Below are 23284 nucleotides of genomic sequence, written 5' to 3'. Positions count from 1 at the left end.
GTGAGATTAGAGACCTAGGCAGGGTCTAGATCACAAGGGCCTTATTATTATAATATTCATTAAATTTTTATTTGTTTAATTATTTTTGGCTGTTTTGGGTCTTCATTGCTGCGTGCAGGCTTTCTCTAGTTGTGGCAAGCTGGGGTTACTCTTGGTTGCAGTGTATGGGGTTCTCAGTATGGTGCCTTCTCTTGTTGCGGAGCACCGGCTCTAGGCGCACAGACTTTAGTAGTTGTAGCACGTGGGCTCAGTAGTTGTGGCGCACAGGCCCAGCTGCTCCACAGCATGTGGGATCTTCCTGGACCAGGGCTCGAACCTGTGTCCCCTGCATTGGCAGGCGGATTCTTAACCACTGCACCACCAGGGAAGTCCCGGTGTTCATTAATTTTTAATCTTTGCCATAGGTGTATAGGTAGGAGCTAATATTGTTGTTAATTTATCTCATCATTTATCTCATTTCAGTTTGCCTCATCTAATGCAAAGAGAGGTTAAGTGGGTCGTTCAAGGACACACAGCTAATAAGTGGCAGAGCTGGGGTTCAGGCTCCAGAGCCCATGATCATCCTAACCACTGGGCTATGCTGCCACCACATTAGCCCAAGGGCAGCAAAGGGAAGCCTTAGAAGGTTAGAACCAGGAAATGACACAGTGACACATCAGCTGGAGGGACAGTGGATGGGAAGGGGCTGGTGTGGAGACAAGAACACCACGGAGGAAATTACTGGGTGGCCCCTGAAAGAGAAGACCCAAGCGAGCTGGTAGCCATGGAGAGCAAAGTTGGGCCGGGTCCAGAGGTCTTTAGGGGGTGCTCTCAGAGACAGGGTGCAGGACCTGGGGACGGAAGTGGGAGGAGCCAATGCCTAGGGCCTTTCACTGAGATGGGAAACTGGAGGAGGGCCAGGCTGGGGGGATGACCAGAGTTCAATGTTTTGGGTTCCCAGGCTTCTTTTATGGTATTCAGCTCACAGGATTGCAACAGTGATCTGCTGGCACAATTGCTTTCCTCATTAGTTAAAACAAGGACCAGGCTTCCTTATTAATTCTCTGCATCATTCCATGGAAGCTTTGAGGTGGCTTAGAAAAACACACAAAGACTTAGTCTGCAAGCTCCTCGATGGCAGAGGACTTCTCTGTCCTGTCCCACATCCTAGGGGCCTAGCCCTGTGCCTGGCACAAGGTCAGGACTAGTAAATACATGCTATTTGAATGAACACAAGGATAGCAAAATAATTGCTAAGAGTGTAGGAGTGAGGGAGAAATAGGGTTGGAAATTAATCCAGGAGGAGGAGGGGAATGCAGTGGGGGGTTAAGGGCACGGAGTTCCCACGCTGCAGCGCACTAGCTGAGCAACTGCCGCGGAGACAGTGAACCTCTCAGCGCCTCCTTGCCTCTCTGTGAAATGGAGATAATAATAGAACTCATCTCAAATGATTGTCCATCAAAGGAGGACTGGATGAAAAAATATGCACGGTGAACCATGGAGTGAAATAATACAAAGCCATATGAAAGGATGAGAATGCTCTCTGTGTATTGATATAGAATGATATTCAGAATATGTTGTTAAGTATAAAAATGCAAGACACAGAGCAGTCTACATGGGATGTTGCTATTCACGTAAAAAGGAGAAAAATAATACTACGTGTGTGTGTGCGCGCGTGCGCACGCGCGCATGTGCACGCCTGCACAAGTACATGCTCTGGGACTACATTGGACGTCTCCAGGGCAAGGAACTGAGGGGTGTAGGAGAGGGACAGGGGTAGGAAGGAGAATTTTTTGTTTTTCAAATGCCCTTCAGAATCTTTGATGTTTGGGATCATGGGAACATATTGCCTATTCAAATTCAAAACAATAAAATTCAAATTAAAAAAAGCAATTAAGATTTTTTTCACATCTTTGAAAAAAACCCTCTCGTCCCCCCTTCCCTCCAGCTACTGCCCCATTTTCTGCTCCCTTTAGCAGCAAAACTGCTTGAAGGAGTTATCTGCACTTGCTGTTTCCAAATCCTCTCTTCTTGTCCTCTCTTCAACCTGCTCCAGTCAGGTTTTTGGCCCTACCTCTCAACCCAAACTGCCTTCTCAAGGTCAACAATGGCTTCCACTTTGGCAAACCCAGTGGTAATTCTTAGTCCTCAAGGGCAGTGTTTATCCCAGCTGATCACTCCTCCCTCCTTCACACACCCGGGTCCTCCTCCCATCTCCCAGGCTCCTCACCCCACCTCTAAACTGGGCGGCCTTAGGGCTCCCCTGCACAGTCTGCACACCCACCTGGTCACATGCCCATTTGGCAACTCAAGCTTGACCTGGGCCAAAATGGCACTCCTGGTCATCCCTCCCCTGCAAACCTGCTCCTATCAGACTTCCCATCTTCAAAAAGGACTTTGTTCATCCCATTGCTCAGGCAAGAACTTGGGAATTATCCTTGACTCGTTTTTGTCTTTCACAGCCTCCATGGACCCTTGAACAAATAGTGTTGTTTCTACCTCCAAAATGCATGCAGAATCCAACCCCTCCCCATCACCTTCACTGCAACTCTTGGTCCCAGGCACCCTCAGCCCTCGCCTGGGCCTTTGCTGCAGCCTCCACCCCGGTTTCCACACTCCTGCCCTCGTTCCCCACAGAAGCCAGAGAGACACTGTTAACATGTCACGCGGAAATTCTCCATCCTGGGACTTCCCTGGTGGTCCAGTGGTTAAGAATCAGCCTTCCGATGCAGGGGACGTGGATTTGATCCCTGTTTGGGGAACTAAGATCCCACATGCCGTGGGGAAACTAAGCCTCCTCTCCCCACCCAGCAGTGCTCCATCTCACTCAGGGGAAGAGCCAGTCTTCAGGACAGCCTGCAGTGCCCGGGGCTGGGGGTTCACCCATTACCTCTCTGACAGCACGCCACCATTCCTGTGCCTGGTGGCTCTTTCTGACACTCTGGGCATATTCCACAATCAGGGCCTCTGGCCGGTGCTATTTCCTCTCCCTAGCACATTCTTCCTCCCAGCACCCCATGTCTTCATCCCTCACTTCCTCCAGGTCCTTGCTTCAATGTCACCTCAGTGATGCTTTCTCTGACACCACCCCCCACTCCCTACCTCACCTCCCTGCTTAATAGCTTTCTATAGCATGTATTGTCTCCTGACACATGACATAGTTATTTATTAGGTTGTTTTATCACCTCTCTGCCTCTTTTTGACTGTAGGTGCCATGAAGACAGGGATATTGTCTGTTTTGTTCACTGTTTTTGTTTTTTTAAATATTTTAGTTATTTACTTACTTTTGGCCACGTTGGGTCTTAGTTGTGGCATGCAGGATCTTTGTTGTGGCATGCAAGATGTTTTTTAGTTGCGGTACGTGGGCTTCTCTCTATTTGTGGCACATGGGCTCCAGAGCGCCCAGGCTCAGATCCCCTGCAGAATGTGAGATCTTAGTTCCCCGACCAGGGATCGAACCTGTGTCCCCTGCACTGGAAGGCAGATTTTTAATCACTGGACCACCAGAGAAGTCCCTGTTTTGTTCACTGTTGATTCCCCACTGCCTAGAAAAATGCCAGGTGCACAATAAGCCCAGGACAAATATTTATTGGATGGTTAAATTAAATGATGAAAAGGAGAGGTTAACTATTATTCAACATAGTTTTGGAAGTTTTAGCCACAGCAATCAGAGAAGAAAAAGAAATAAAAGGAATCCAAATTGGAAAAGAAGAAGTAAAATTGTCACTCTTTGCAGATGACATGATATTATATACAGAAAACCCTAAAGACTCTACCAGAAAACTGCTAGAACTAATTGATGAGTTTAGTAAAGTAGCAGGATACAAAATTAATGCACAGAAATCTCTTGCATTCCTATACACTAACAACGGAAGAGCAGAAAGAGAAATTAAGGAAACTCTCCCATTCACCATTGCAACAAAAAGAATAAAATACCTAGGAATAAACCTGCCTAAGGAGGCAAAAGATCTGTATGCAGAAAACTTTAAGACATTGATGAAAGAAATCAAAGATGACACAAACAGATGGAGAGACATTCCATGTTCCTGGATTGGAAGAATCAACATCGTGAAAATGACTGTACTACCCAAAGCAATTTACAGATTCAATGCAATCCCGATCAAATTACCAATGGCATTTTTCACAGAACTAGAGCAAGAAATCTTACGATTTGTATGGAAATGCAAAAGACCCCGAATAGCCAAAGAAATCTTGAGAAGGAAAAATGGAGTTGGTGGAATCAGGCTTCCTGACTTCAAACTATACTACAAGGCCATAGTGATCAAGACAGTATGGTACTGGCACAAAAATAGAAAGGAAGATCAATGGAATAGAATAGAGAACTCAGAAGTAAGCCCAAACACATATGGGCACCTTATCTTTGACAAAGGAAGCACGAGTATACAATGGAGAAAAGACAGCCTCTTCAATAAGTGGTGCTGGGAGAACTGGACAGCAACATGCAAAAGAATGAAATTAGAACACTTCCTAACACCATATACAAAAATAAACTCCAAATGGATTAAAGACCTACATGTAAGGCCAGACACTATAAAACTCCTAGAGGAAAACATAGGCAGAACACTCTATGACATCCATCAAAGCAACATCCTTTTTGACCCACCTCCTAGAATCATGGAAATAAAATCAAGAATAAACAAATGGGACCTCATGAAACTTAAAAGCTTTTGCACAGCAAAAGAAACCACAAACAAGACTAAAAGGCAACCCTCAGAATGGGAAAAAATAATTGCCTATGAAACAACGGACAAAGGATTAACCTCCAAAATATACAACCAGCTCATGAAGCTTAATACCAAAAAAGCAAATAACCCAATCCACAAATGGGCAGAAGACCTAAATAGACATTTCTCCAAAGAAGACATACAGATGACCAACAAACACATGAAAAGATGCTCAACATCGCTAATCATCAGAGAAATGCAAGTCAAAGCCACAATGAGGTATCACCTCACACCAATCAGAATGGCCATCATCACAAAGTCTGGAAACAACAAATGTTGGAGAGGGTGTGGAGAAAAGGGAGCTCTCCTGCACTGTTGGTGGGACTGTAAGTTGGTACAGCCACTATGGAAAACAATTTGGAGGTTCCTTAAAAAACTACAAATAGAACTACCATATGATCCAGTAATCCCACTCCTGGGCATATACCCAAAGAAAACCATAATCCCAAAAGAAACTTGTACCATAATGTTTATTGCAGCACTCTTTACAATAGCCAGGACATGGAAGCAACCTAAATGCCCATCAACAAATGAATGGATACAGAAGATGTGGCATATATATACAATGGAATATTACTCAGCTATAAAAAGGGATGAGATGGAGCTATATGTAATGAGGTGGATAGAACTACAATCTGTCATACAGAGTGAAGTAAGTCAGAAAGAGAAGGACAAATATTGTATGTTAACTCACATATATGGAATCTAAAAAGGGTACTGATGAACTCAGTGACAAGACAACAAGAACGCAGATGCAGAGAATGGACTGGAGAACTCGAGGTATGGGAGGGGGCAGGGGGTGAAGGGGAAACTGAGACGAAGTGAGAGAGTAGCACAGACATATATATACTACCAAGTGTAAAATACTCAGTGGGAAGTTGTTGTATAACAAAGGGAGTCCAACTCGAGGATGGAAGATGCCTTAGAGGACTGGGGCGGGGAGGGTGGGGGGGACTCGAGGTGGGGGGAGTCAAGGAAGGGAGGGAATATGGGGATATGTGTATAAAAACAGATGATTGAACCTGGTGTACCCCCAAAAAAATAAAAAAATAAAAAATAAAAAAAAAAGGAGAGGTTAGCCCTGAGGTTTTCATGGTCCTGTAAACAAACTTGCTACTGACAGAGGAAGAATTTGGCTCCAAGATTTCAAGCGGTCAAAGCAAAGAGAAAAAAAAACATTTCAATTATAATATAGAAACCAACCAGGTATCTGGATTTTCTTGATTCTGAGCCCTCAGAGCACCTTCTCCAGGTTCTCAGGGAATGGAAGCTCTGAGGAGCGGAATGATGCCCTTGACAGTGTCCGGAAAGGCCCAGGAATGATTCTCATTTGGGCACTTTTAAAACGCCCTCCATGGAGACAAAGGCACAGCTGAGGGCCACTGGGAGCGGTGATTCTAGAAGGGATCTACACAAACCATCCCAGGATGTTGCTCTCTGTTCTGGTTTGAGCCAAAAAGCAAAGTATAAAAAGTCAATAGTCATTTGTCAGGGCTGCTGCGGATGAAGCCCTGCTCTGGGGGCTTGTGCTCCAGCGAGGGGTCCAACAGGAAACAGGGAAACAAACAAATGCAGGGCATCCAGGCACTGACGCTGAGAAAGGTCACATGCACAATGTGATAGCGCGTGAGTGAGGACTGCCCCTCTGGCCAGGACGGTCAGGGACAGCCTAACTCAGAAGGTGAGCATGGAGGTGAGCACTAAGGGTTGAGAAGGCTGGAGGCCCACGGCCCAGGGTGGTCAGGAGCGAGCATCTGTGGGCAGATGGCTGATAGCGGCCTGGCTCACAGCCCATCCCAGCCCTGGGTCAGCTGGGGGTCAGCCTGGCTGCTCCAGCCCCAGGTCCTCAGGGAAGGGTGCAGGGGAGGACAGCTGCGGGCCAGGAACCCCCTCACCCCACCACAGAGAGCTCCTCCTAGTGACTTGAGAGGGTCCAAGCAGCTACAGCACAAGGACACCGTTACCCACGGGCCTAAAGCGGGCTCCAGGTCAGGGGCAAGGCCAGGAGAGCCTCCCATAGCCCCATCTTTCTGCCTACCCTGACCATCACCCTGGATGAGGCTGTGAGGCTGCCAGCGACGCTGGCTCATTTCCGATGAGGAGCAGGCCTCTTGCCAGCCTCCCCCAACCCTATACCATGCGGCCTCTGCCCTTCTATTCTCTGCTCCAGTCACATTGGTGACCTGAAGTTCCTTGGACGTGCAGGTCCTTTCCTGCCTCTGGGTGTTCACCCCTGCTGTTGCCTCTTTGGGAAACGCTTCTCTGCTTTTGACAAGGCTGGCTCCTTCTCGGCCCTTGGGCTCAGCTCCCAGGGCCCCTTCCCTCTCAGCCCTCTGTCTCAGCAGGTGGATGTGGCCCTATTAGTCTCCTGCAGCTCACCCGGCTTGTTTGTTGTCTTCATAATTTGATTATACATTTATTCGCTTGTGCACTTTGTGCCACAGCTCTTCCTAGATGAGCCATGAGCTTTGTAAACTCAAGGCATGTATCTGTCTCCTTCTTCGTAGTCTTCCAGCCCGGGCCATCTGGCGCAAAGTAAGTAGTCAGTAAATAGTTGCCGAATGTATGAGTGAATGAACAAATGATGTGGTCAGGGGGGCAGAAAAAGATCTTCTCTGGCAGAAGGGTGGTAGTCAAATTACAGCAAATGACTGGGGCATAGTCAGAGAGGAAAGAAGGACCACTCTGATTTACCAGGTAAAATCATTAGTACAGGCTGGAGATGAGTCCCGCAGCAGAGGAAACAGGCATCTAGGGAATTGAAGACATTTCAAAGGCAGTGTGGGGTAGCAGAAAGAACAAGAGTGTAATAAAGTCAGAATTCCTGTGTTTTAATTCCAGCCCCATTACCAGCTGTGTGATGTCAGGTAAGTTTCTTAACCTCTCTGTGCCTGTTTCAGCATCTGTCAGGTAGCACTGACATCTTAGGGGTGGATGTACCTTAAAGGGTATGTGGATTCAAGTACGTAAGCCCAGGACTGGTCCCACCTGGTGGGCTGATAGTAACAAAATGGGGATTCTAACTCTGCTGGGCTCAGGAGGACTAAGGGGCTTCTCTGCCCTGACCCACCGCTATAGCCTCTCCAAGGCGAGGGAGGCTTTCGCGGAGAGGAGATTCTGAGTTCCTAGTTTTCACAGAAATAGCCCCCATGGCGGGGCCCCTGGTTTTAAGCAGATGATTTCTTTGTTACTCAGCTGCTGGTGGGCGGGTGGGTGGCACCACGGCTGCTCATTTCCTGAATGAACAGCTGTGCTCTCTCGTCTTTGTCGAGAATAATCATAACATTGCTTCAAACCTCAGCCCAGCCTCCTTCATTCACGGCTCTCTGGCTGCCTGGCAGCCGTAGCACATGTTCGCCAGCCGGCGGGGCGGGGAGGGCCTCTGAGAACGGAGGCTGGACGTGAAGGGAGAGGTCAGGCCCTCGGCCCTTGCCTTGGCCTTGTCCACAGCCGACCAGACCGCGGCCTCCTCAGAACTGGCCTTTGAGGCCCTGCCTCCCAGCCTCCAGGCTCATAGTCTGTCTCTCCCTTCCCTCACCCCCTCTGGCCACACCAGCCTCCTTCCCAGTCCTCTGGCCCGTCAACGCTCACTCCCACCTGAGGGCCTTCTGACACAACCCTCTCTGCGCACAATTCTCTCTAGATCGTGGCAAGGCCGGCTGCCTCTTGTCACTTGGGGCTCAGCTTAAAGATCATCACCTCAGAGAGGTCCTCCCTGGCTGCTCCACTCTGCCAGCCCGTAATCCGATGCCCAGCCACCACCAGCCAGCCCAAGGCCGAAGCTCTACCAACTCAGGATCCACGGGGAGAAGAACTCTGCCAGGCTTTCCAGCCCAAGGCCTGACTCTGCTTCCGACTGGCCCGGCCTGGGCCAGGGGTCCTGTGGACCAAGACAGGGGAGAGAGGAGTCCCCAGGTGAAAGCAGGGAGGCAGTTCCCCCCAGAAGGGACAGTGGGTGGTGGGCAGGGGAAAATCACGAGTGTCCACCCTGGCCCCAGCCCGTCTCCAGAAGAACAAGTGGGTGAGTGTGAAAACCATGGGTCCGGAGCCCGGGGCCCAGGCCTATCACTCTGTCACTTCTGAGCCAGGTGACACCATTTGGCCAGTCTGTTTCCTCACCCAGGTAAACCTCACAGAGTTGTTATAAGAAACAGGAGGGATGATGCCTGGGCGGGCACTGTGAAAACTGTTATTATCTTTGGAAGAGACGGAGGAAGAGAAGGAAGAGGAGGATTTATAGTGCGGATGGGGTCCTCAGACCAGATAGAGTAGAATCAGAATCCGGGGCCTCAGGTAACAACAGCTAAAGTGTATCACCATCTCTCCTGTAGAATCAGAAATCTGATTGTTCTGGGAGGTTCTGGAAGGGCAGGGATACGTGGTGGCATTGGTTCAAATACCCCTCTAACTAGATAAGGAACGCAGGCAAGTCACCCATCCTACCCGAGCCGCTCTTCTCTCCCCAGCACAGTCCAGATGATGGTGACACACTGTGGGATTGTCCTGAGCTTTAAGTGAGGGCAAAGCAGGTTGCCTGACAGGTGGGGCGCCCTCAGTGCCTCTTACTCGCTATTTTCATGAGGTGTTTGTATCTTTCTTAATTGTCTCCCTTAAAACTCCCACCTCCTTTCAATTTTCATCAGACCTCTTTTGAAAATGCCAGGCTGTGTCAGCAGTACTAAAGGTGTGGGAGGGACAGAGTTCCTTCTTTCCAAGCCGAGGCTCAGGAGAAGGGATGGGAAGAGGGAAGAGGAGCTAGTTTAGGGGGGCCTCCTGCAGGGGGCTTGTACCCGGGCTGCACTGGAGCCTCTGAAAGCCCCCTCAGAAAGGGCCGCCTTCCCTGCTTTGCAGAGCTTGTGGAGGACAAAAGTCGTGAGAGACTTGCCCAAGGTCATCCATCTTGGAAGCGCTGGGGCTGAGACTCACACCCAGGGCATCTGGAGAGCCTCCCAGGCTGTAGTGAGTGTGTGTGTGTGTGTGTGTAGCAACTTTCACTCCCTTAGGGTCCTCTTCAGTTCAGTTCAGTACAAATGGCAAAAGGCCTGCTGTGGGCCAGACAGTGGAGGAGATGAGTTCCTGCGACTTGCCCACGTGGGTTCACTCACAAGGATCTCAGAGACAAGTGAGGGACAGACCAGCAGAGGGCAGGGGACATGAGAGGGAGATCTGAGAGTCCTTGGGACCCTGCTGTGGCCTCTGTTCTCGCAGAGTCACCCCCAACCCGCAGCAGGCCTCCAGCATGCAGCACACGTGGCCCCCCAGCACGCGTGCGCGCGCACGCACACACACACACACACACACACACACTCACTCACTCACCACTTGCTCCCTAACTGCCAGGAATGTAGGCTGTCCTCAGCTCTTCCTCCCCTGCATTCCTCAGCAGCTACTCCCACCTGGCAGGGCAAATTATACCCTGGCCTGGCCATAAAAGCCACTTTCCAGAAAAAGAAGCTTTAAGGCCCTGAGAGACGCAGCTCACTCTCTCACACCCTCTGCGTCTGACTCAGGAGGTGGTGTCGGGGCCAGAGAAGATGGGGCCCCTTGTCCCTTTAAGCAGGGAATACAAATTCCCATCCCAGTCCCTCCCTCCTTCTCTTCCTGACGTCAGGAGGAAGGCGTGTGTGAGTGAGTGAGGGGCCTGAGGTGCCGCATGCTCTCACACACACACACACGCACACACGCACACACACGCGGAGTCATACACACGGCACATCTTTCAGACCCATCCCTTGCTCATCAGCTCCAAGCGCCAGACAGAGGCCGAGTCTGAAGCCGGCTGCAGGAGGCAGTGCCGGGCCCTCAGCTGCCCGGGAGAGGTAAGGGGCTAGACCGTGGGGGCACACCGAGGGCACGCCGGCTCTGGAGGCTGGCTTTGGCATGGGCGAGGGAAGGGGGCGCGATGTGGGCACGGTGGGCACCTCCCCTGGGGCTGGCCCAGCCCAGTTCAGTTTACAGAGAGGCCGGCGGCTGTGCACGGGAGCCCACCCGGCCGTCCTGCCGCCTGCCCTCCCTCTCCCTGGCCCCCAAGGGAAGCTGAGGCGGTGTGGCTCCCTGGGAGAGGGCGTACGTGTGTGTCTGTCGGGGGGGGGTGTGTGTGTGTGTGTACGGGACTTGTGTCTGGCTCAAAAGGCAGAGAACAGCAGACACCTGCCAAGCCGCAGCCTCCTGTCTGGGAACCGGGGGGGGGGGGGGGGGGGGGGGGGAGAGAAATGACTGGAGAAGTCATTGTGCTGCTACCAGACGCTGAAAGGAGAGTGCACAGGGAGCAAACCGAGTCTTTCCCCCTGGAATCTGGGGCTGGGCTGGGGCAGGACCGTCTGGGGCAGGCAGACAGTTGGACCTGGAGCAGCTGTCTCACCCTGACTCTGTTTCTTCCCCGGTGTGATGGGGATAATTGTGTTAATTGGCTTGGAGAGGCGGCTCCATGTTATTATTTCGCCCTTTGCCTCGGAACCACCCCCACCAGGAGCTCCTGCCCCTCCCAAGGCCGCCCCTGTCCCTTGGCCGCTGCTCTGGCTCTGACCGCCACCCTTGCCAGGGCGCAGCCCCTGGAGGGCAGGGGTGATAAGCCAGGGGGCTGCTGGGTCCCCTGCCGTGGGATGCGGGGACTCGGGCAGCCTTGGTGAGTGCCAAGTCCCTGAGGGGCCTGACCCCGGCACAAGGAGTCCGGGCGGAGATAAGGGGCGATGCTGGCACCCACAAGGGAGACAGCAGGTTCCTGCCAATCTGCCAGCCAGCAGACTCTTCCCCGGGAGAGGGGAGGGGGACTCGGAGAACAATAATAAATACAGAGTGTGAACTGCTGCACCCGCTGGGGCTGGGGGAGGGGAGGAGGACGTGCGCGTGGGTGGGGGGTGGGCGACCTCTCTGACAGCCTGGCACCGTGCCCACCTGGATATGCGCCAGTGGAGGCCTCTCCCTGGGAAGGGGCTGTCTCCAGCCCGCTAGGGGATAGGGAGCCAGTTCCCCAAAGCTGACTCCATCCCAGAGGCCTCTGGGTCCTTCAAATTCTGGATATTTCCTCCTCCCAGCCTCCTACCCCACCTCCCGCCACCATTTCTTTGAAACATTTATTCCCCATATTTGCCCCACCCCTCTGGATCTGTCTGACCCTTCTCCAAAAAAAAAAGGTGTAAGCGGAGCTGGCTCACAGGAGCCTGGGAGAGGCCAGAGGACAATCTTGGCCACAGAGGTTTCTCCCAGGCCCGGAGAGAGATGGATGGGCAATGTTCACAGACGTCCACTGGCCAAGGAGGGGCCTCCCTAGGGGGCACTGGGGGGGGTCCCACACGGTTGGTTGGTCGGGAGGGGACACCTGCAGGCTGGTCTGGAGGCAAGTCCTTGAGAGTGGCACCAGCAGAGGGCGCTCAGGGCTTGGCTGAACTGGTCACGTCCACTGGTCACAGCCAGCAAGGCCAGGCACCAGAGCCTGGTGGGAAAAAGAGGCCTTGGGGCAATTCATACCTTTGTCTATGCAGAGCATTAAGATAGGAGGAAAAAAGATTAGGGGGTGCTCTTCCCCTGCCCCAGAGCCAGTGAAATGATGATCGCCAGGATGAGTGGCATGGCACGCTGGAAAGCTCATGGGCTTTGCGGTCACGTTGATTTGAGTTCAAGCTCAGCCACTCTAAATGTGACTTTGACCAGTCCACTCCTCTCTCTAGGGGGAATCAGGGTGGGAAAGTAACTTGCCCAGGGTCACACAGCCCGGCGGAGCTGGGATGTGAGCATGGATCTCGTGGTGCCCATCCTGGCATCCCTACCCCCACTAATGCCAAGGAAGCCCAAAGGGCTTAATCATAGCAGCCCTCCAGGGCAGTTTGAGGACATGATAAGGAGTAGCGTTTAAGGGTCTCAGTTAAGCTCAAGTATTGGCCGGGGCAGCCCCTGCCCCAACACGCACACACACGCACACACGCACACACACACACACATGCACGCACGCACACACATGCACACACACTGTGGGAGAGGGAAAGAACCAGGTTTAATTAGGTCACCTCCAGCTGCTAGAGCAGCTTTGGCACTGATGTATTTTAAGGAGTGTCTGGGAGGCTGGGGGAGGGGGAGGGGAAGTGCCAGCCTCTGTCTGGTGGTCCTGAGGCTGTTTCCTTACCCTCCTGTGGCCCAGCATGGACAAGACCTCAAAGTTCAGAAAGCCCTTCCACCATCACCCTGTGTTCCCCATCCTTCCCCTTTCTAAGCCACCATCCCCATTCCTCCCCATCTCTGATTCTCCACAACAGGGGCTTGGGCTGGGATGTTTTTATTGAGGGAGTTGTTTTTAAGCTTGCCGTAGTTGGCAAGTGACTCACCCAAGGTCATGGTCTGAGTCAGCACAAAGCCAGAAATAGCACCCCAAGCCCTGCTCTTCCTTCTCCAGGGGAGGCAGGAGCTTTCAGGGACCTGCTTGTCCTCCCTTCCCACCTCCCACCCGAGGCCTTTCTGCACTGCCCCCCAAAACATCTCCAGGGTGAGGAAGTGCTGCCCCACCGCCTGTGTGACCCCAGCAAGACTCTTCACCTCTCTGAGCCTCAGTTTACTCCTCTGAAGAGTGGGGTTAATAACACTAATTATTAGGTAGGGTTATTGTGAGGAATAAATGAGGAAATGGGGCAAAGGGCTTGGTGCACGCGGCACACAGTTAATAATCAGTCGATGGTGGCAGGGATCTTGTCGTCTGTGTCCTACCTGTCTATTTGCTCCCGCGCTGGCCTGGGGCCGTCTAAGGGCAGGGCTGTCTCCTTTCCTGTTTGTTGTCCCAGTGCCTGGCAATCATATACAATTATGTGTGTGTTTTTGACAACCTCAGAGGAGAGTTGGAGTGACCCTCAAGCATCATCTGGACCAACGATGATTCACGTAGCTGAGGAGAAAATTGAGGCCCAGAGAGGGGCAGGTGCTTCTCCCAGGTCACACAGCATGGGGTGGTTGAGCCAGCTCACTTTCCCTGATCTGTCCAGAAGGAGAGGGATTCGCATGGTCAACAGAGGACTCTGACAGCCATATCCTGCCCAGGTCTTTTTGGGGGTGCTGATAATTAGAGGAACCCCAACACCAGGCCGATGGTCACCTGCTGACAGGGCTGAATCACCATTCACGGCCTCCTGATGCTGTATCACGACCTTGCCTAGGGTTATCTCTGAACAGCCCTGATGATTTGTTCTTACCTCCTCTGGCCCTTTTTCTGCAGAATTGCTGGGGCTTGGTCTTCATGCAGGGAAATGAAGAGGAGGTTGGCTGACAGGTCAGAACCAAAACACTCACAGGTGGACCATTGACCCAGCTCCTCAGCTCCTCGTAATCTGGACAGGGTGCTGTGATTCGTCCTATTTGACAAATGGGGAAACTGAGGCTCAAAGAGGGAGGGTGACTCAGCTAGGACATTGTAGAGCCAGGATTCAATCCTGGGCCATCTGGGTCCCGAGCTGTCTTGTCCTCCAACTGCTAGTTCTGAAGGGCATTATTCTAGGCCAGAGATGCCCCCGGACTGGCACACAGAATCCCTTGGGGGCTAGGCTTTCGCTCTGTTTGAGTTGAAACAAATGTTCTACAAACACATCTATTTCTCTGCTCTCAGAGTTTATTTCCCCCTTTACTTTCTCAGAGAAAGTTCCTTTGGGAAAACTTCAGCCTTGTCTTGGCTGCACCAGGAACAGAATGTACCCTCACAGGAAAAGCACCATATGCTTTCAGACAAATCTGGCCTCTGTCACTTACTTGCTGTGTGACCTTGGGCAAGTCACTTAACCTCTCTGAGCTTCAGCTTCCTCATTTGTAAAATGGAAAAAATTGTAATTTCAACCTTTGAGGGCAACTGGGAAATTTAAAAATGGAAAATAATTTCTGTAAAGACTTTTTGTAAAGACTGTGTACAGCATTCAGACTATAAAAGCCCTCTCTTCACTTGCCCCCTGCTGCAGCAATATTCTGGAGAAAGGGTCTGAACTGGAGGCTTGCTCTGCATCCCCTCATTCGTTTCTCCCTGGTCTCCCAGTCTGCCCCACACTGTGCACTTTCTTCAAATCCAGGGCTCTGGCAGGGACCAGAGAGGGAAAGACTGTCCAAACAGTAAATCAGTAGCAATACAGGGACTGAACCCAGGACTCCTAACTTTCCATTCCAGGACTCCAGGGTCAGATTGCCCTAGTTCAAGTCCTGACTTAGACATTAATTGCTATGTGGCCTTGAGTGAGTGACAGCCTCTCTGAACCTCAGTTTCCTCATCTGCAAAATGGGGTCATGATAGCACCAGCCTTAAAGGGCTGTTGCAGGAACTAAATGAAAGGAGCAGCTATGAGGGGCAGAGCAGGGACCTAGTGGGTGGCTGAGTCCTTGGGGAAAAAGGGAAGCTGAATGTAAAGGGTGGGTTTGGCTCGGGGGTCTCTCCTGCAGCCCACTCCCTCTTCCCCCCATGCCCAACGTAGCTGCCCTGTCCGGGAGGAGCAGCCTCTCACCCAGCGCCTACTCAGTGCTTCCCACATTCCATCCCATGTCATCCTCACGGAAGCTCTAGGAGGAGGGATTCTTGTAATCTCCATTTTCCAGAAGAGGAAGGAGAGAGAGGCGATCCCAGAGCAGCACTCTTGGTGCTTCTGGGGGCTACTTCATCTGCCCCTCCAGCCCCAACTCCTGCCCAGAGGCCAACTCCCGCCTTCTCCCTGGGAGGCCCTCCAGGTGGGTGGGGTTGTGGATGGGGAGCTGGTGGGGGGGAATGTCTATTGCTGCTGTTATTCCGTCCCCTTCCCCACCCCGCTCCGCTGCCTGGCCCATTTGGGGGCTGGAAAGGAGGGGGGCTGCCCTCAACCCTAACCCTGGATAGTCAGTACCTCTTTCCCCTTCCCCACTGCCCGCTTTGCAGGAAGCCTGGGAGCCACGCTCACTCAGTCTTGGGTCTGGAGGCCTTGCTGGCCAGAGCAGATCCCAGCTCAGCTGCATCTCCCTGGTGACCACTGTGGGCTGCCCCTGCCCCTCCCCCACCTCCTTCCCTCCCTTCCACCCCCCATGACCTCCCAGCACGGGCTGTCACCGCCAAGCACAATACCAGGCTTGGGAAAACTGTGCAGTGGGCAGGCCAGGACCGCCCTGCTTCCTGGAGAAAGGGAGGCAGAGCTTCTCTTCCTGCCACCTGCCGCTCTCAACCAGGGAGGGCAGGGGGCATCCAGGGGTGTGATGCAGGGCCCAGCATCTCCTGCTTGCCTGACTGTGTCCTCTTGGGTAGCTTTACTGCCTGTCTTCTTTTTTGGTAACAGCTTTATTGAGATCCTATTCTCGTACTATACAATTTATCCACTTGGGATAGACAAGCCAGTGGCTTTTAGGATATGTACAGAGTTGTGCAACATCACTGTAGTCAATTGTAGGACATTTTTTATCACCCCCAAAAGAAACCCTGTATCCCTTAGAAGTCACTCCTCATCTTCCTTCCCCCTCCCTAACCCCTGGAGCCACTAATCTACTTCCTGTCTCTATGGGTTTGCCTGTTCTGGACATTTCACGTACATGGAATCATGTAATACCTGGTCTTTTATGACAGGCTTCTGCCACTTAGCGTTGTGATTTCAAGGGTCAAGGTTTCAAGGTTGAGCTGTAACGCAGCATGTAGCAGGACTTCATTTCTTTTTATGGCTGAATAAGATTCTGTTTTATGATTAACCACATTTTGTTTATCCATTTATCTGTTGATGGACCTTTGGGTTGTTTCCACGTGGGGCTTTTATGAACAACGCTGCTGTGGACTTTCATGTGCAAGTTTTGTGTGACATGTGACTGCTTTTCTTCTTGAAGCTTCAGTTTTGTTCTCTCTAAAATGGGGATACGGGAATTCCCTGGTGGTCCAGTGGTTAGGACTCCACGATTTCACTGCCGAGGGCGTGGGTTTGATCCCTGGTTGGGGAACTAAGATCCCACAAGTGCCAGAAAGCACAGTGAAAAAAATTAAAATTAATAAATAGATTGATTAATTAAATGGGGATAAAAATGCTAAACCTGGCCCATCCCTGCCTCAAGTGGGCTCAGAGAGAAAAATCCACACAACAGCTTGAGGGGCCGTGAAGGGCAGCTCTCCTGGCTGGAAGGGATGTGTTGGGGGCCTGCTGGGGAGGAGGGAGCCTGCATCTCCACCCCCAGGGATGGCAGAGCCAGCTCGTCACCTTGACCCAGAAAAGTCCCACTTGCTGTGTGATCTTAGACAGTGGCCAGGAGACTTGCTCCAACGATGGAGGTTAAACGGGGTGACTCCTTGGCTCTTCTTGTCCATGCAGGACTCTGGAGTCCTAAGGAGTCTTAAACTCTTCCCTGGAAACTACAGGCTTGGGCAGGGGTGGGGGTGGGGCGTGGGGGTGGGTAGTGGGGCGGAGATGGAGGTCGGAAATAGACTTAGTCAGGGATTCACCTCTGGCCCCAGGGCCTTTGGGTGAGGTGGAGGGGGAAAGAAGGAATGGGGGTGAGAAGGTAGAGAACCTGTCACCCTCACTCTTATATGACCATGGACAACGGGCGCTTCTTTCCGTCCCTCCTCTGCCAAGTCTCACAGCCTGTGAGGGAGTCAGGCAGGGTTTATCAGCTCCATTATACAGATGAGGAAGCTGAGGCCAGTGGAAGTGCTACCCAAGTCAGCAGCTAACACACAGCAGAGCTGGAGCTCTCCTGGTCCAGGCGTTCTGCCTGGCCCCACTGCAGCAGGCCACCCACCCCAAGCTCAAGTCAACAGCTAGCATCTCTTGGAGCCCAAGATTTCCCAACCCCTGGGGGTGGGGTGCAGTGAGAGCATGGGTTGGGGAACTACATTCTCTTCCTCTGCAGAGAAAAATATAGGATGAATTTTTTTCAAGGTCATCCAGGCACTGAGCTGTTGATAGGGGAATTTCTATTGATTAGCATTGATAATAGCAATTTATTGGGTATCTACAAGATGCCAGATGCTGTCACATACACTAATCAAATCCTCAGCAACTTTGCATGGTAAGCATTCTCAACCTCATTTTACTTTTTCTCTCTTTTTTTTTTGGCCATGCGGCATGTGAGATCCTAGTTCCCCAACCAGGGATCAAACCTGTGCCCCCTGCAGTGGACGTGCAGTCTTAACCAATGAACTGCCAGGGAAGTCCCTCAACCTAATTTTATTTATTTATTTTTTTTAAGGCAAGCTAATTTATGTATGTATGTATGTATGTATTTATTTATTGGCTGCATTGGGTCTTCATTGCTGCACATGGGCTTTCTCTAGTTGCGATGAGTGGGGGCTACTCTTCACGGTGGTGCGAGGGCTCCTCATTGTGGTGGCTTCTCTTGTTGCAGAGCAGGGGCTCTAGGCTCGCAGGCTTCAGTAGTTGCGGCACACAGACTCAATAGCTGTGGCTCATAGGCTCTAGAGTGCAGGCTCAATAGTTGTGGTACACAGGCTTACACAGGATCCCCACTGCATGTGGGATCTTCCTGGAGCGGGGCTCGAACCTGTGTCCTCTGCATTGGCAGGTGGATTCTTAACCACTGCACCACTTAGGAAGTCCCTCAACCTCATTTTAGAGAGGAGAAAACTGGAGCTAAGGAAAAATCACCAACATTCCCAAGAGCTCACTATGTATGCCCTGGTCCTGTTCTAACCATGTATTGAAAGATAGAAAGTCATTTAAACCTCACAGCAACCTCTCTATGAAATAAGAACCAACACTATCCCCATTTTACAGAGCAGGAAACAGAGTCAGAGGTTATGAGTGTTGACCAAATCTGCACAGCTGTTAAGTAGAGGAACCAGGATTCAAACCCAGACCTTTTGGGTCCAGAGCCCTCACCCCCACCCGCCACGTGGAACTGTTGGGTGGCTTGCTTGAGATCACCACGTGACAGGTGACAAAGCTGAGATTCAGACCCAGGCCTGTGGGTGGGAAACTGCTAGCAGTTGTACCAAACTGTGTTCCAGATCATTGGCCACTTTACCTATCCCACCTCCTAGGCCCCCAGGTTAAAGAGTTGAACTTCAAGCTGGAAGCACTTTGCGGTTAGTCCCAGTCAGCTCGGACCACAATTAACAAAGTTCCACAGGCTAGCGGCTCGAACAAGACATTTACTTCTCACTGTTCTGCAGACTAGAAGTCTGAGATCAGTGTGCCAGTGTGGTCTGGTTCTGGAGAGGGTTCTCTTCCTAACTTGTGGACAGCCCTCTTCTGGCTGTGTCCTCACAAGGCAGGGAGAGAGGAGGCAAACCCGGAAGCGGGGAGGGTCTCTCCGTCTAAGGACACGAATTCCATCGGGGGGCCCCGCCCTCCTGACCTCATCTAAACCTAGTTACCTCCCAAACGCCCCATCTCCAAATACTGTCCCACTAGGGGGTTAGGATTTCAACATGTGAATTTTAGGGGAACTCAGTTCAGCCCACAGCAAGGTTCTATGACCATTTTGTCTTTCTGGTGAGGATGCTGAGTCAGGGAGGGGCTGTGAGGGGCCTGAATTTACTCTGTCAGGAGTAGCAGGTAGGACCAGCCCTCCAGACTTGTGTCCAGAAGCTGCCCACCCTGGACCACACTCACCTGTACCTCTCTCTCCCCCTTCCAGACGGAGTCTGTGGCTGCTGAGGCCGCCGAGCAGGGCCAGGCCGGGCCCTGCCCGCAAGGACGCCCAAGCCCTTCGCCGGCCCCTGCGCCCGGGAGCCCACCAGGCTCTCCCGCTGGCCCCGCCATGACTTCGGAGCCCACGCCGCCCCCGGTCGTGCCCCCGCTCCACTCCCCCAAGTCGCCTGTCTGGCCCACCTTCCCCTTCCACCGGGAGGGCAGCAGGGTCTGGGAGCGAGGCGGTATCTCATCTCGGGACCTGCCCAGTCCCCTGCCCACCAAACGGACCAGGACGTATTCAGCGTGAGTACCTGCCCCTCACCCAGGCTCCGGTGATCCTTCCCCAGGAGAGGGCTCCAGTCGGGGCTGCCAAGCCTCATCCTCCTCCATCCTCTGTTGTCCTCATCCGAGGACAGGGGAGCTGTGTAAGGACCTTCCAGTAACTGCCAGCCTGCATTCATTCATTCATTCATTCGCAAAGTTTTATTGAGCCCCTGACCTGGGGATCCGGTGATGAATAAGGCAGTCTCAGCCCACAAGCGGCTTCCAATCCAGAGGGAATCTGTCCACCATTCACTACACCCGGCAGGGTTGGGGGTGAGCACCCAATGTCGGGCATCAGGGAAGATGTCCTAGCTGGCTTTGGAAGATGTATCAGGTGAAGAAGGAAGTTGGGTGCTCCAGGTGGATGAAACAGCCTGGGCAAAAGCAGAGGCATGAGGTGGACCTTTGGAGAGGGGTGGGCAGGCTGGACAGAGACCAGCCCTGGGCCTTTGGGGTAGGTCATTGGATGGAATCAAATTGGGGAGGGGGCTTGTGGGAGCCACAGGGAGGGTTTTTTGACGGCAAGCACTGATTGTCCCCTGTGTCCAACCCAAGGCCAGGCACAGAGCAGATGCTTAATAAATGATGAATGAGTGGATGAATGACAAATAAGTGAATAGGATGGACACTGCTGCTTCAGGAGAGAGTGAGCTCCCCATTCCAGGAGGTATTCAAGCCTAGGCTGCCCATTCCTCACTCCAAAATCTTACAACAGGAATCCATGTAACCTCAGGAGGGGAGAGTCTTGTGCAGAGAGGGGGCACTTGCTGGGAGTCAGGAGACCCACTTGCTGTGCACCCTGGGAGAGCCGGTTCCCCTCTCTGGGCTTCAGTCTCTTTATCGTCCAATGGGATGATGAGAGGACTGAGCTAGTCTAACTATGGGTGGTGTCTGGCCTGGGGAAGGTTTTCCACAGCCCTGAGGCAGGCTGCACAGGTGGGGCCCAAGAGGGCTGTGGGGGCTCCAGGGAGGGGGGCCCCCAGGCCACAGTTCCAATACCCCTACCCTACCTTCAGGACAGCCCGTGCTTCGGCTGGCCCCGTGTTCAAGGGCGTCTGTAAGCAGTTCTCACGCTCACAGGGCCACGGCTTCATCACCCCAGAGAACGGGTCGGAGGACATCTTTGTGCACGTATCTGAGTGAGTCCCTCTCCCTTCCCCGGCCTTGGCTGGGCCCATGCTGCAGTGCCCAGCAGTGCCTCCAGAATGCCTCCCTCGGCCTCTCCCCTCACTGGATGAAGCCTGTGTTCCTGGCACGTCTCCTCTCAAAGGGCCTCTGGAGGCATGGGTGAAAGAGGGCTGGGGCCAGGCAGAGGGCGCACTCAGACCCCAGAAGTCCTGGGATCCTGTCCCCGCATCGTGGGGGCTGTGGGGGCTGCGTCTTTCCGCCTGGAGGGAGGCTAGGAGGTGGGAGTCGTCTAGGCCTGGCCCCCAGCCCTAATTCCAGCTGTGACTTGTGGAGGTCACTGAGCCCTAAGCCTTGGGGACCTCCCAGAGCCCTTTCACATCTCACTTTATAGCACAGAGAGGGGCTTTTTATGATTCCCATTTTACAGATTAGAGAAGTGAGGCTCTGAGAAGGGAGGCTGGCTCAGGCTCCCTGGCCTAACTAGGCCCAGGGCTAGGCTGTCCTCAGGCTAGACCACAGCGGGCGTCCAGGGAGGGGGCCTGCTCCTGGGCTGACACCCCTCTCCCACCCACCAGCATCGAGGGGGAGTACGTGCCGGTGGAAGGCGACGAGGTGACCTACAAGATGTGCCCTATCCCGCCCAAGAACCAGAAGTTCCAAGCCGTGGAGGTGGTGCTCACCCAGTTGGCCCCACACACTCCCCACGAGACGTGGTCTGGCCAGGTCGTGGGCTCCTAGACTGGCTGGCCCCCATGCCAGCCGCCGGGTGGGTGGGGAGCCACACAGGGTAGATGGGCAGCAGCTCCACGCCCCGGGCACCGGCTGAGCCAGTCGCCCGGGCGGGCTCAGTGTGCACGTCTGTCTGTCTGTGCTTGTGGACCCGAGTGTGTGCCTTCATCCACCCCGTGACTCTTGTGTGAGCTGGACCGAGGGGGAGGCTGCCAGACCTGCCTTCTCTGCTTATCCACTTTCTCTCCTTCCTCCCCTCCCCGCCACATACACACAGGACCCTCTTGCCCTTCTAACACCCACCCGCGTGTCCACTGAGCCTCTGAGGGCCTGCGTCAGGCCTGGGGCTGGGAGTCGGGGCCACAGTGGGCCCCATCATACACGCTTGCTCCCCTTGCCTCTGCTGCAGGCCTGGCCCAGGGGCCAGACTCTGCTTGTGCTACTCACACCTCCGCCCTGGGCTGGGGTCTCCCACTGTGACCTGGACCCCTCCCCCTAGAAGCCAGGCCAGTGAGCGCTCTGGGGGCGTCTCCTGGCCTTTTGCAGGGGAAGAGGGTGAAACCTGGAGGCAGACAGGCCTCCCTGCCCCCCCACTGCCAAGGCCCAGCCTTCCCTCCTTCCTGCTCTCCCTCAGCACACTGGAGGCAGGAAAGAGGGGCCTGAGGGCAGAAGGCAGTTTTGGGGGCTCCTGCTTTGCTGGCCAGCCCCTCCTCCTCAGCCTGGCAATGGTTCTCTGAACCCCAAACTGAGGCCGTGCTCACAACCCTGGGCCGTGCTGAGCCCTCCTGCCTCCACGGCTCCCGGGGAGGCAAGAGTCTGCCGGGGGGTGGGGGCAGGGCTCCCACGGCTGGGGTGCAGCCATGCCCTTTGCCCTGACTCACACACCCCGGGGGATGCTCTGCCCGTGTCCAGCCGTCACGGCTGCTGAGGACCCAGCGATGGACAGACACACATCCAGGGCCAGGCAGGGGCACCCACAAGAACAGCTCTCAGCCTGGGAGACCACCAGCCCTGCAGCCCTGGCTGCTGAGCCCTCCTGCCAAAGTCACGGGATCCTGGCTCCCACTGGCCCCTAGCAGGCCAGTGGCCGAGGTGTGGTCCCTGTCTTCTCCATCACTCATGATGCGTGGTAGCCCTGTCCCCTTCGGGCCAGGCTATGTTCGTGTGCATTTACTCCTGGGCAGGGGGTTGGCCTGGCCTGGCCTGGGAGGTGAGGAAGGAGGGGCTCTGCCTCCAGCCCCTCACCGTCTCCCCACACTCCCTTCCAGAGAGCACATCCCCCAATGGGGGAGGAAACGGGGGTCAAGGGAGGTCCCGCCAGGGAGTGACCCTTATGAGACCCAGTCTGAGTAACATAGGGGCTCATACCCAGGATGGGGAGGGGGGTTAATGGCTGCCTAGGAGGATGCCCCGCCCTGTAGGTACCCCAAGGCCCCAGGAGAGACCAGCGGAGGTGTGTGCATCACTTCCCTTCCCCACCGCAGAGGCTGGAAAGACCAGAGCTGCTGAGGTCCACTGGCCAGCCCCCTACCGCTCAGAATGGCCCAGCCTGACACCCCACCTTGAGCCGGGGCTACTCTAGCAAGGCCTGAGACCTTCGCCCTGAGGAACAAGACTCCCTGGCTTTCTTGGCGGAAGGGTGATTGGGGAGCCCCTAAGACACACACCCCTACTGGGAATAGGCCCCCCTTTTAGGCAGCAACCAGGGAGCAGGCTATGGTTAACATCAGCCCTGGGGCCACCCCACTTCTGGCCCCAGTGTCCAGTCAGACCTCCCGAGACCCCCAGCCACCTGGACCCCCCCATCCTTCCTAACACTGGCAATAA

The 23284-nt window shown here is 53.6% G+C and overlaps 1 protein-coding gene across 1 annotated transcript; it reads left to right on the top strand.

Annotated features, from left to right (window-relative positions):
* Window positions 1–10244: 10244 nt before the first annotated feature.
* On the top strand, window positions 10245–21917 carry CSDC2 (cold shock domain containing C2). The gene is made up of 4 exons (XM_057743716.1): window positions 10245–10543; window positions 19281–19579; window positions 20617–20739; window positions 21304–21917. Exons 2-4 carry the CDS (start codon window positions 19404–19406, stop codon window positions 21464–21466), a joined length of 462 nt encoding a protein of 153 aa, XP_057599699.1. The 5' UTR covers window positions 10245–10543; window positions 19281–19403; the 3' UTR covers window positions 21467–21917.
* The last annotated feature ends 1367 nt before the right edge of the window (window positions 21918–23284 follow it).

This window comes from Hippopotamus amphibius, chromosome 7 (genome assembly GCF_030028045.1).
Source record: "Hippopotamus amphibius kiboko isolate mHipAmp2 chromosome 7, mHipAmp2.hap2, whole genome shotgun sequence".
NCBI classification, from domain to species: domain Eukaryota; kingdom Metazoa; phylum Chordata; class Mammalia; order Artiodactyla; family Hippopotamidae; genus Hippopotamus; species Hippopotamus amphibius.
Note: the sequence above shows the minus strand (reverse complement) of the source record. Positions and strands in the feature narration are given on the sequence as shown.

Bases quoted from the DNA above. Each gene is read 5' to 3' on its own strand.
- CSDC2 (XM_057743716.1), top strand. From the start codon at position 19,404: ATGACTTCGGAGCCCACGCCGCCCCCGGTCGTGCCCCCGCTCCACTCC. The intron at 19,580-20,616 runs GTGAGTACCTGC...CCCTACCTTCAG, and splicing joins CGGACCAGGACGTATTCAGC to GACAGCCCGTGCTTCGGCTG. The intron at 20,740-21,303 runs GTGAGTCCCTCT...CCCACCCACCAG, and splicing joins ATCTTTGTGCACGTATCTGA to CATCGAGGGGGAGTACGTGC.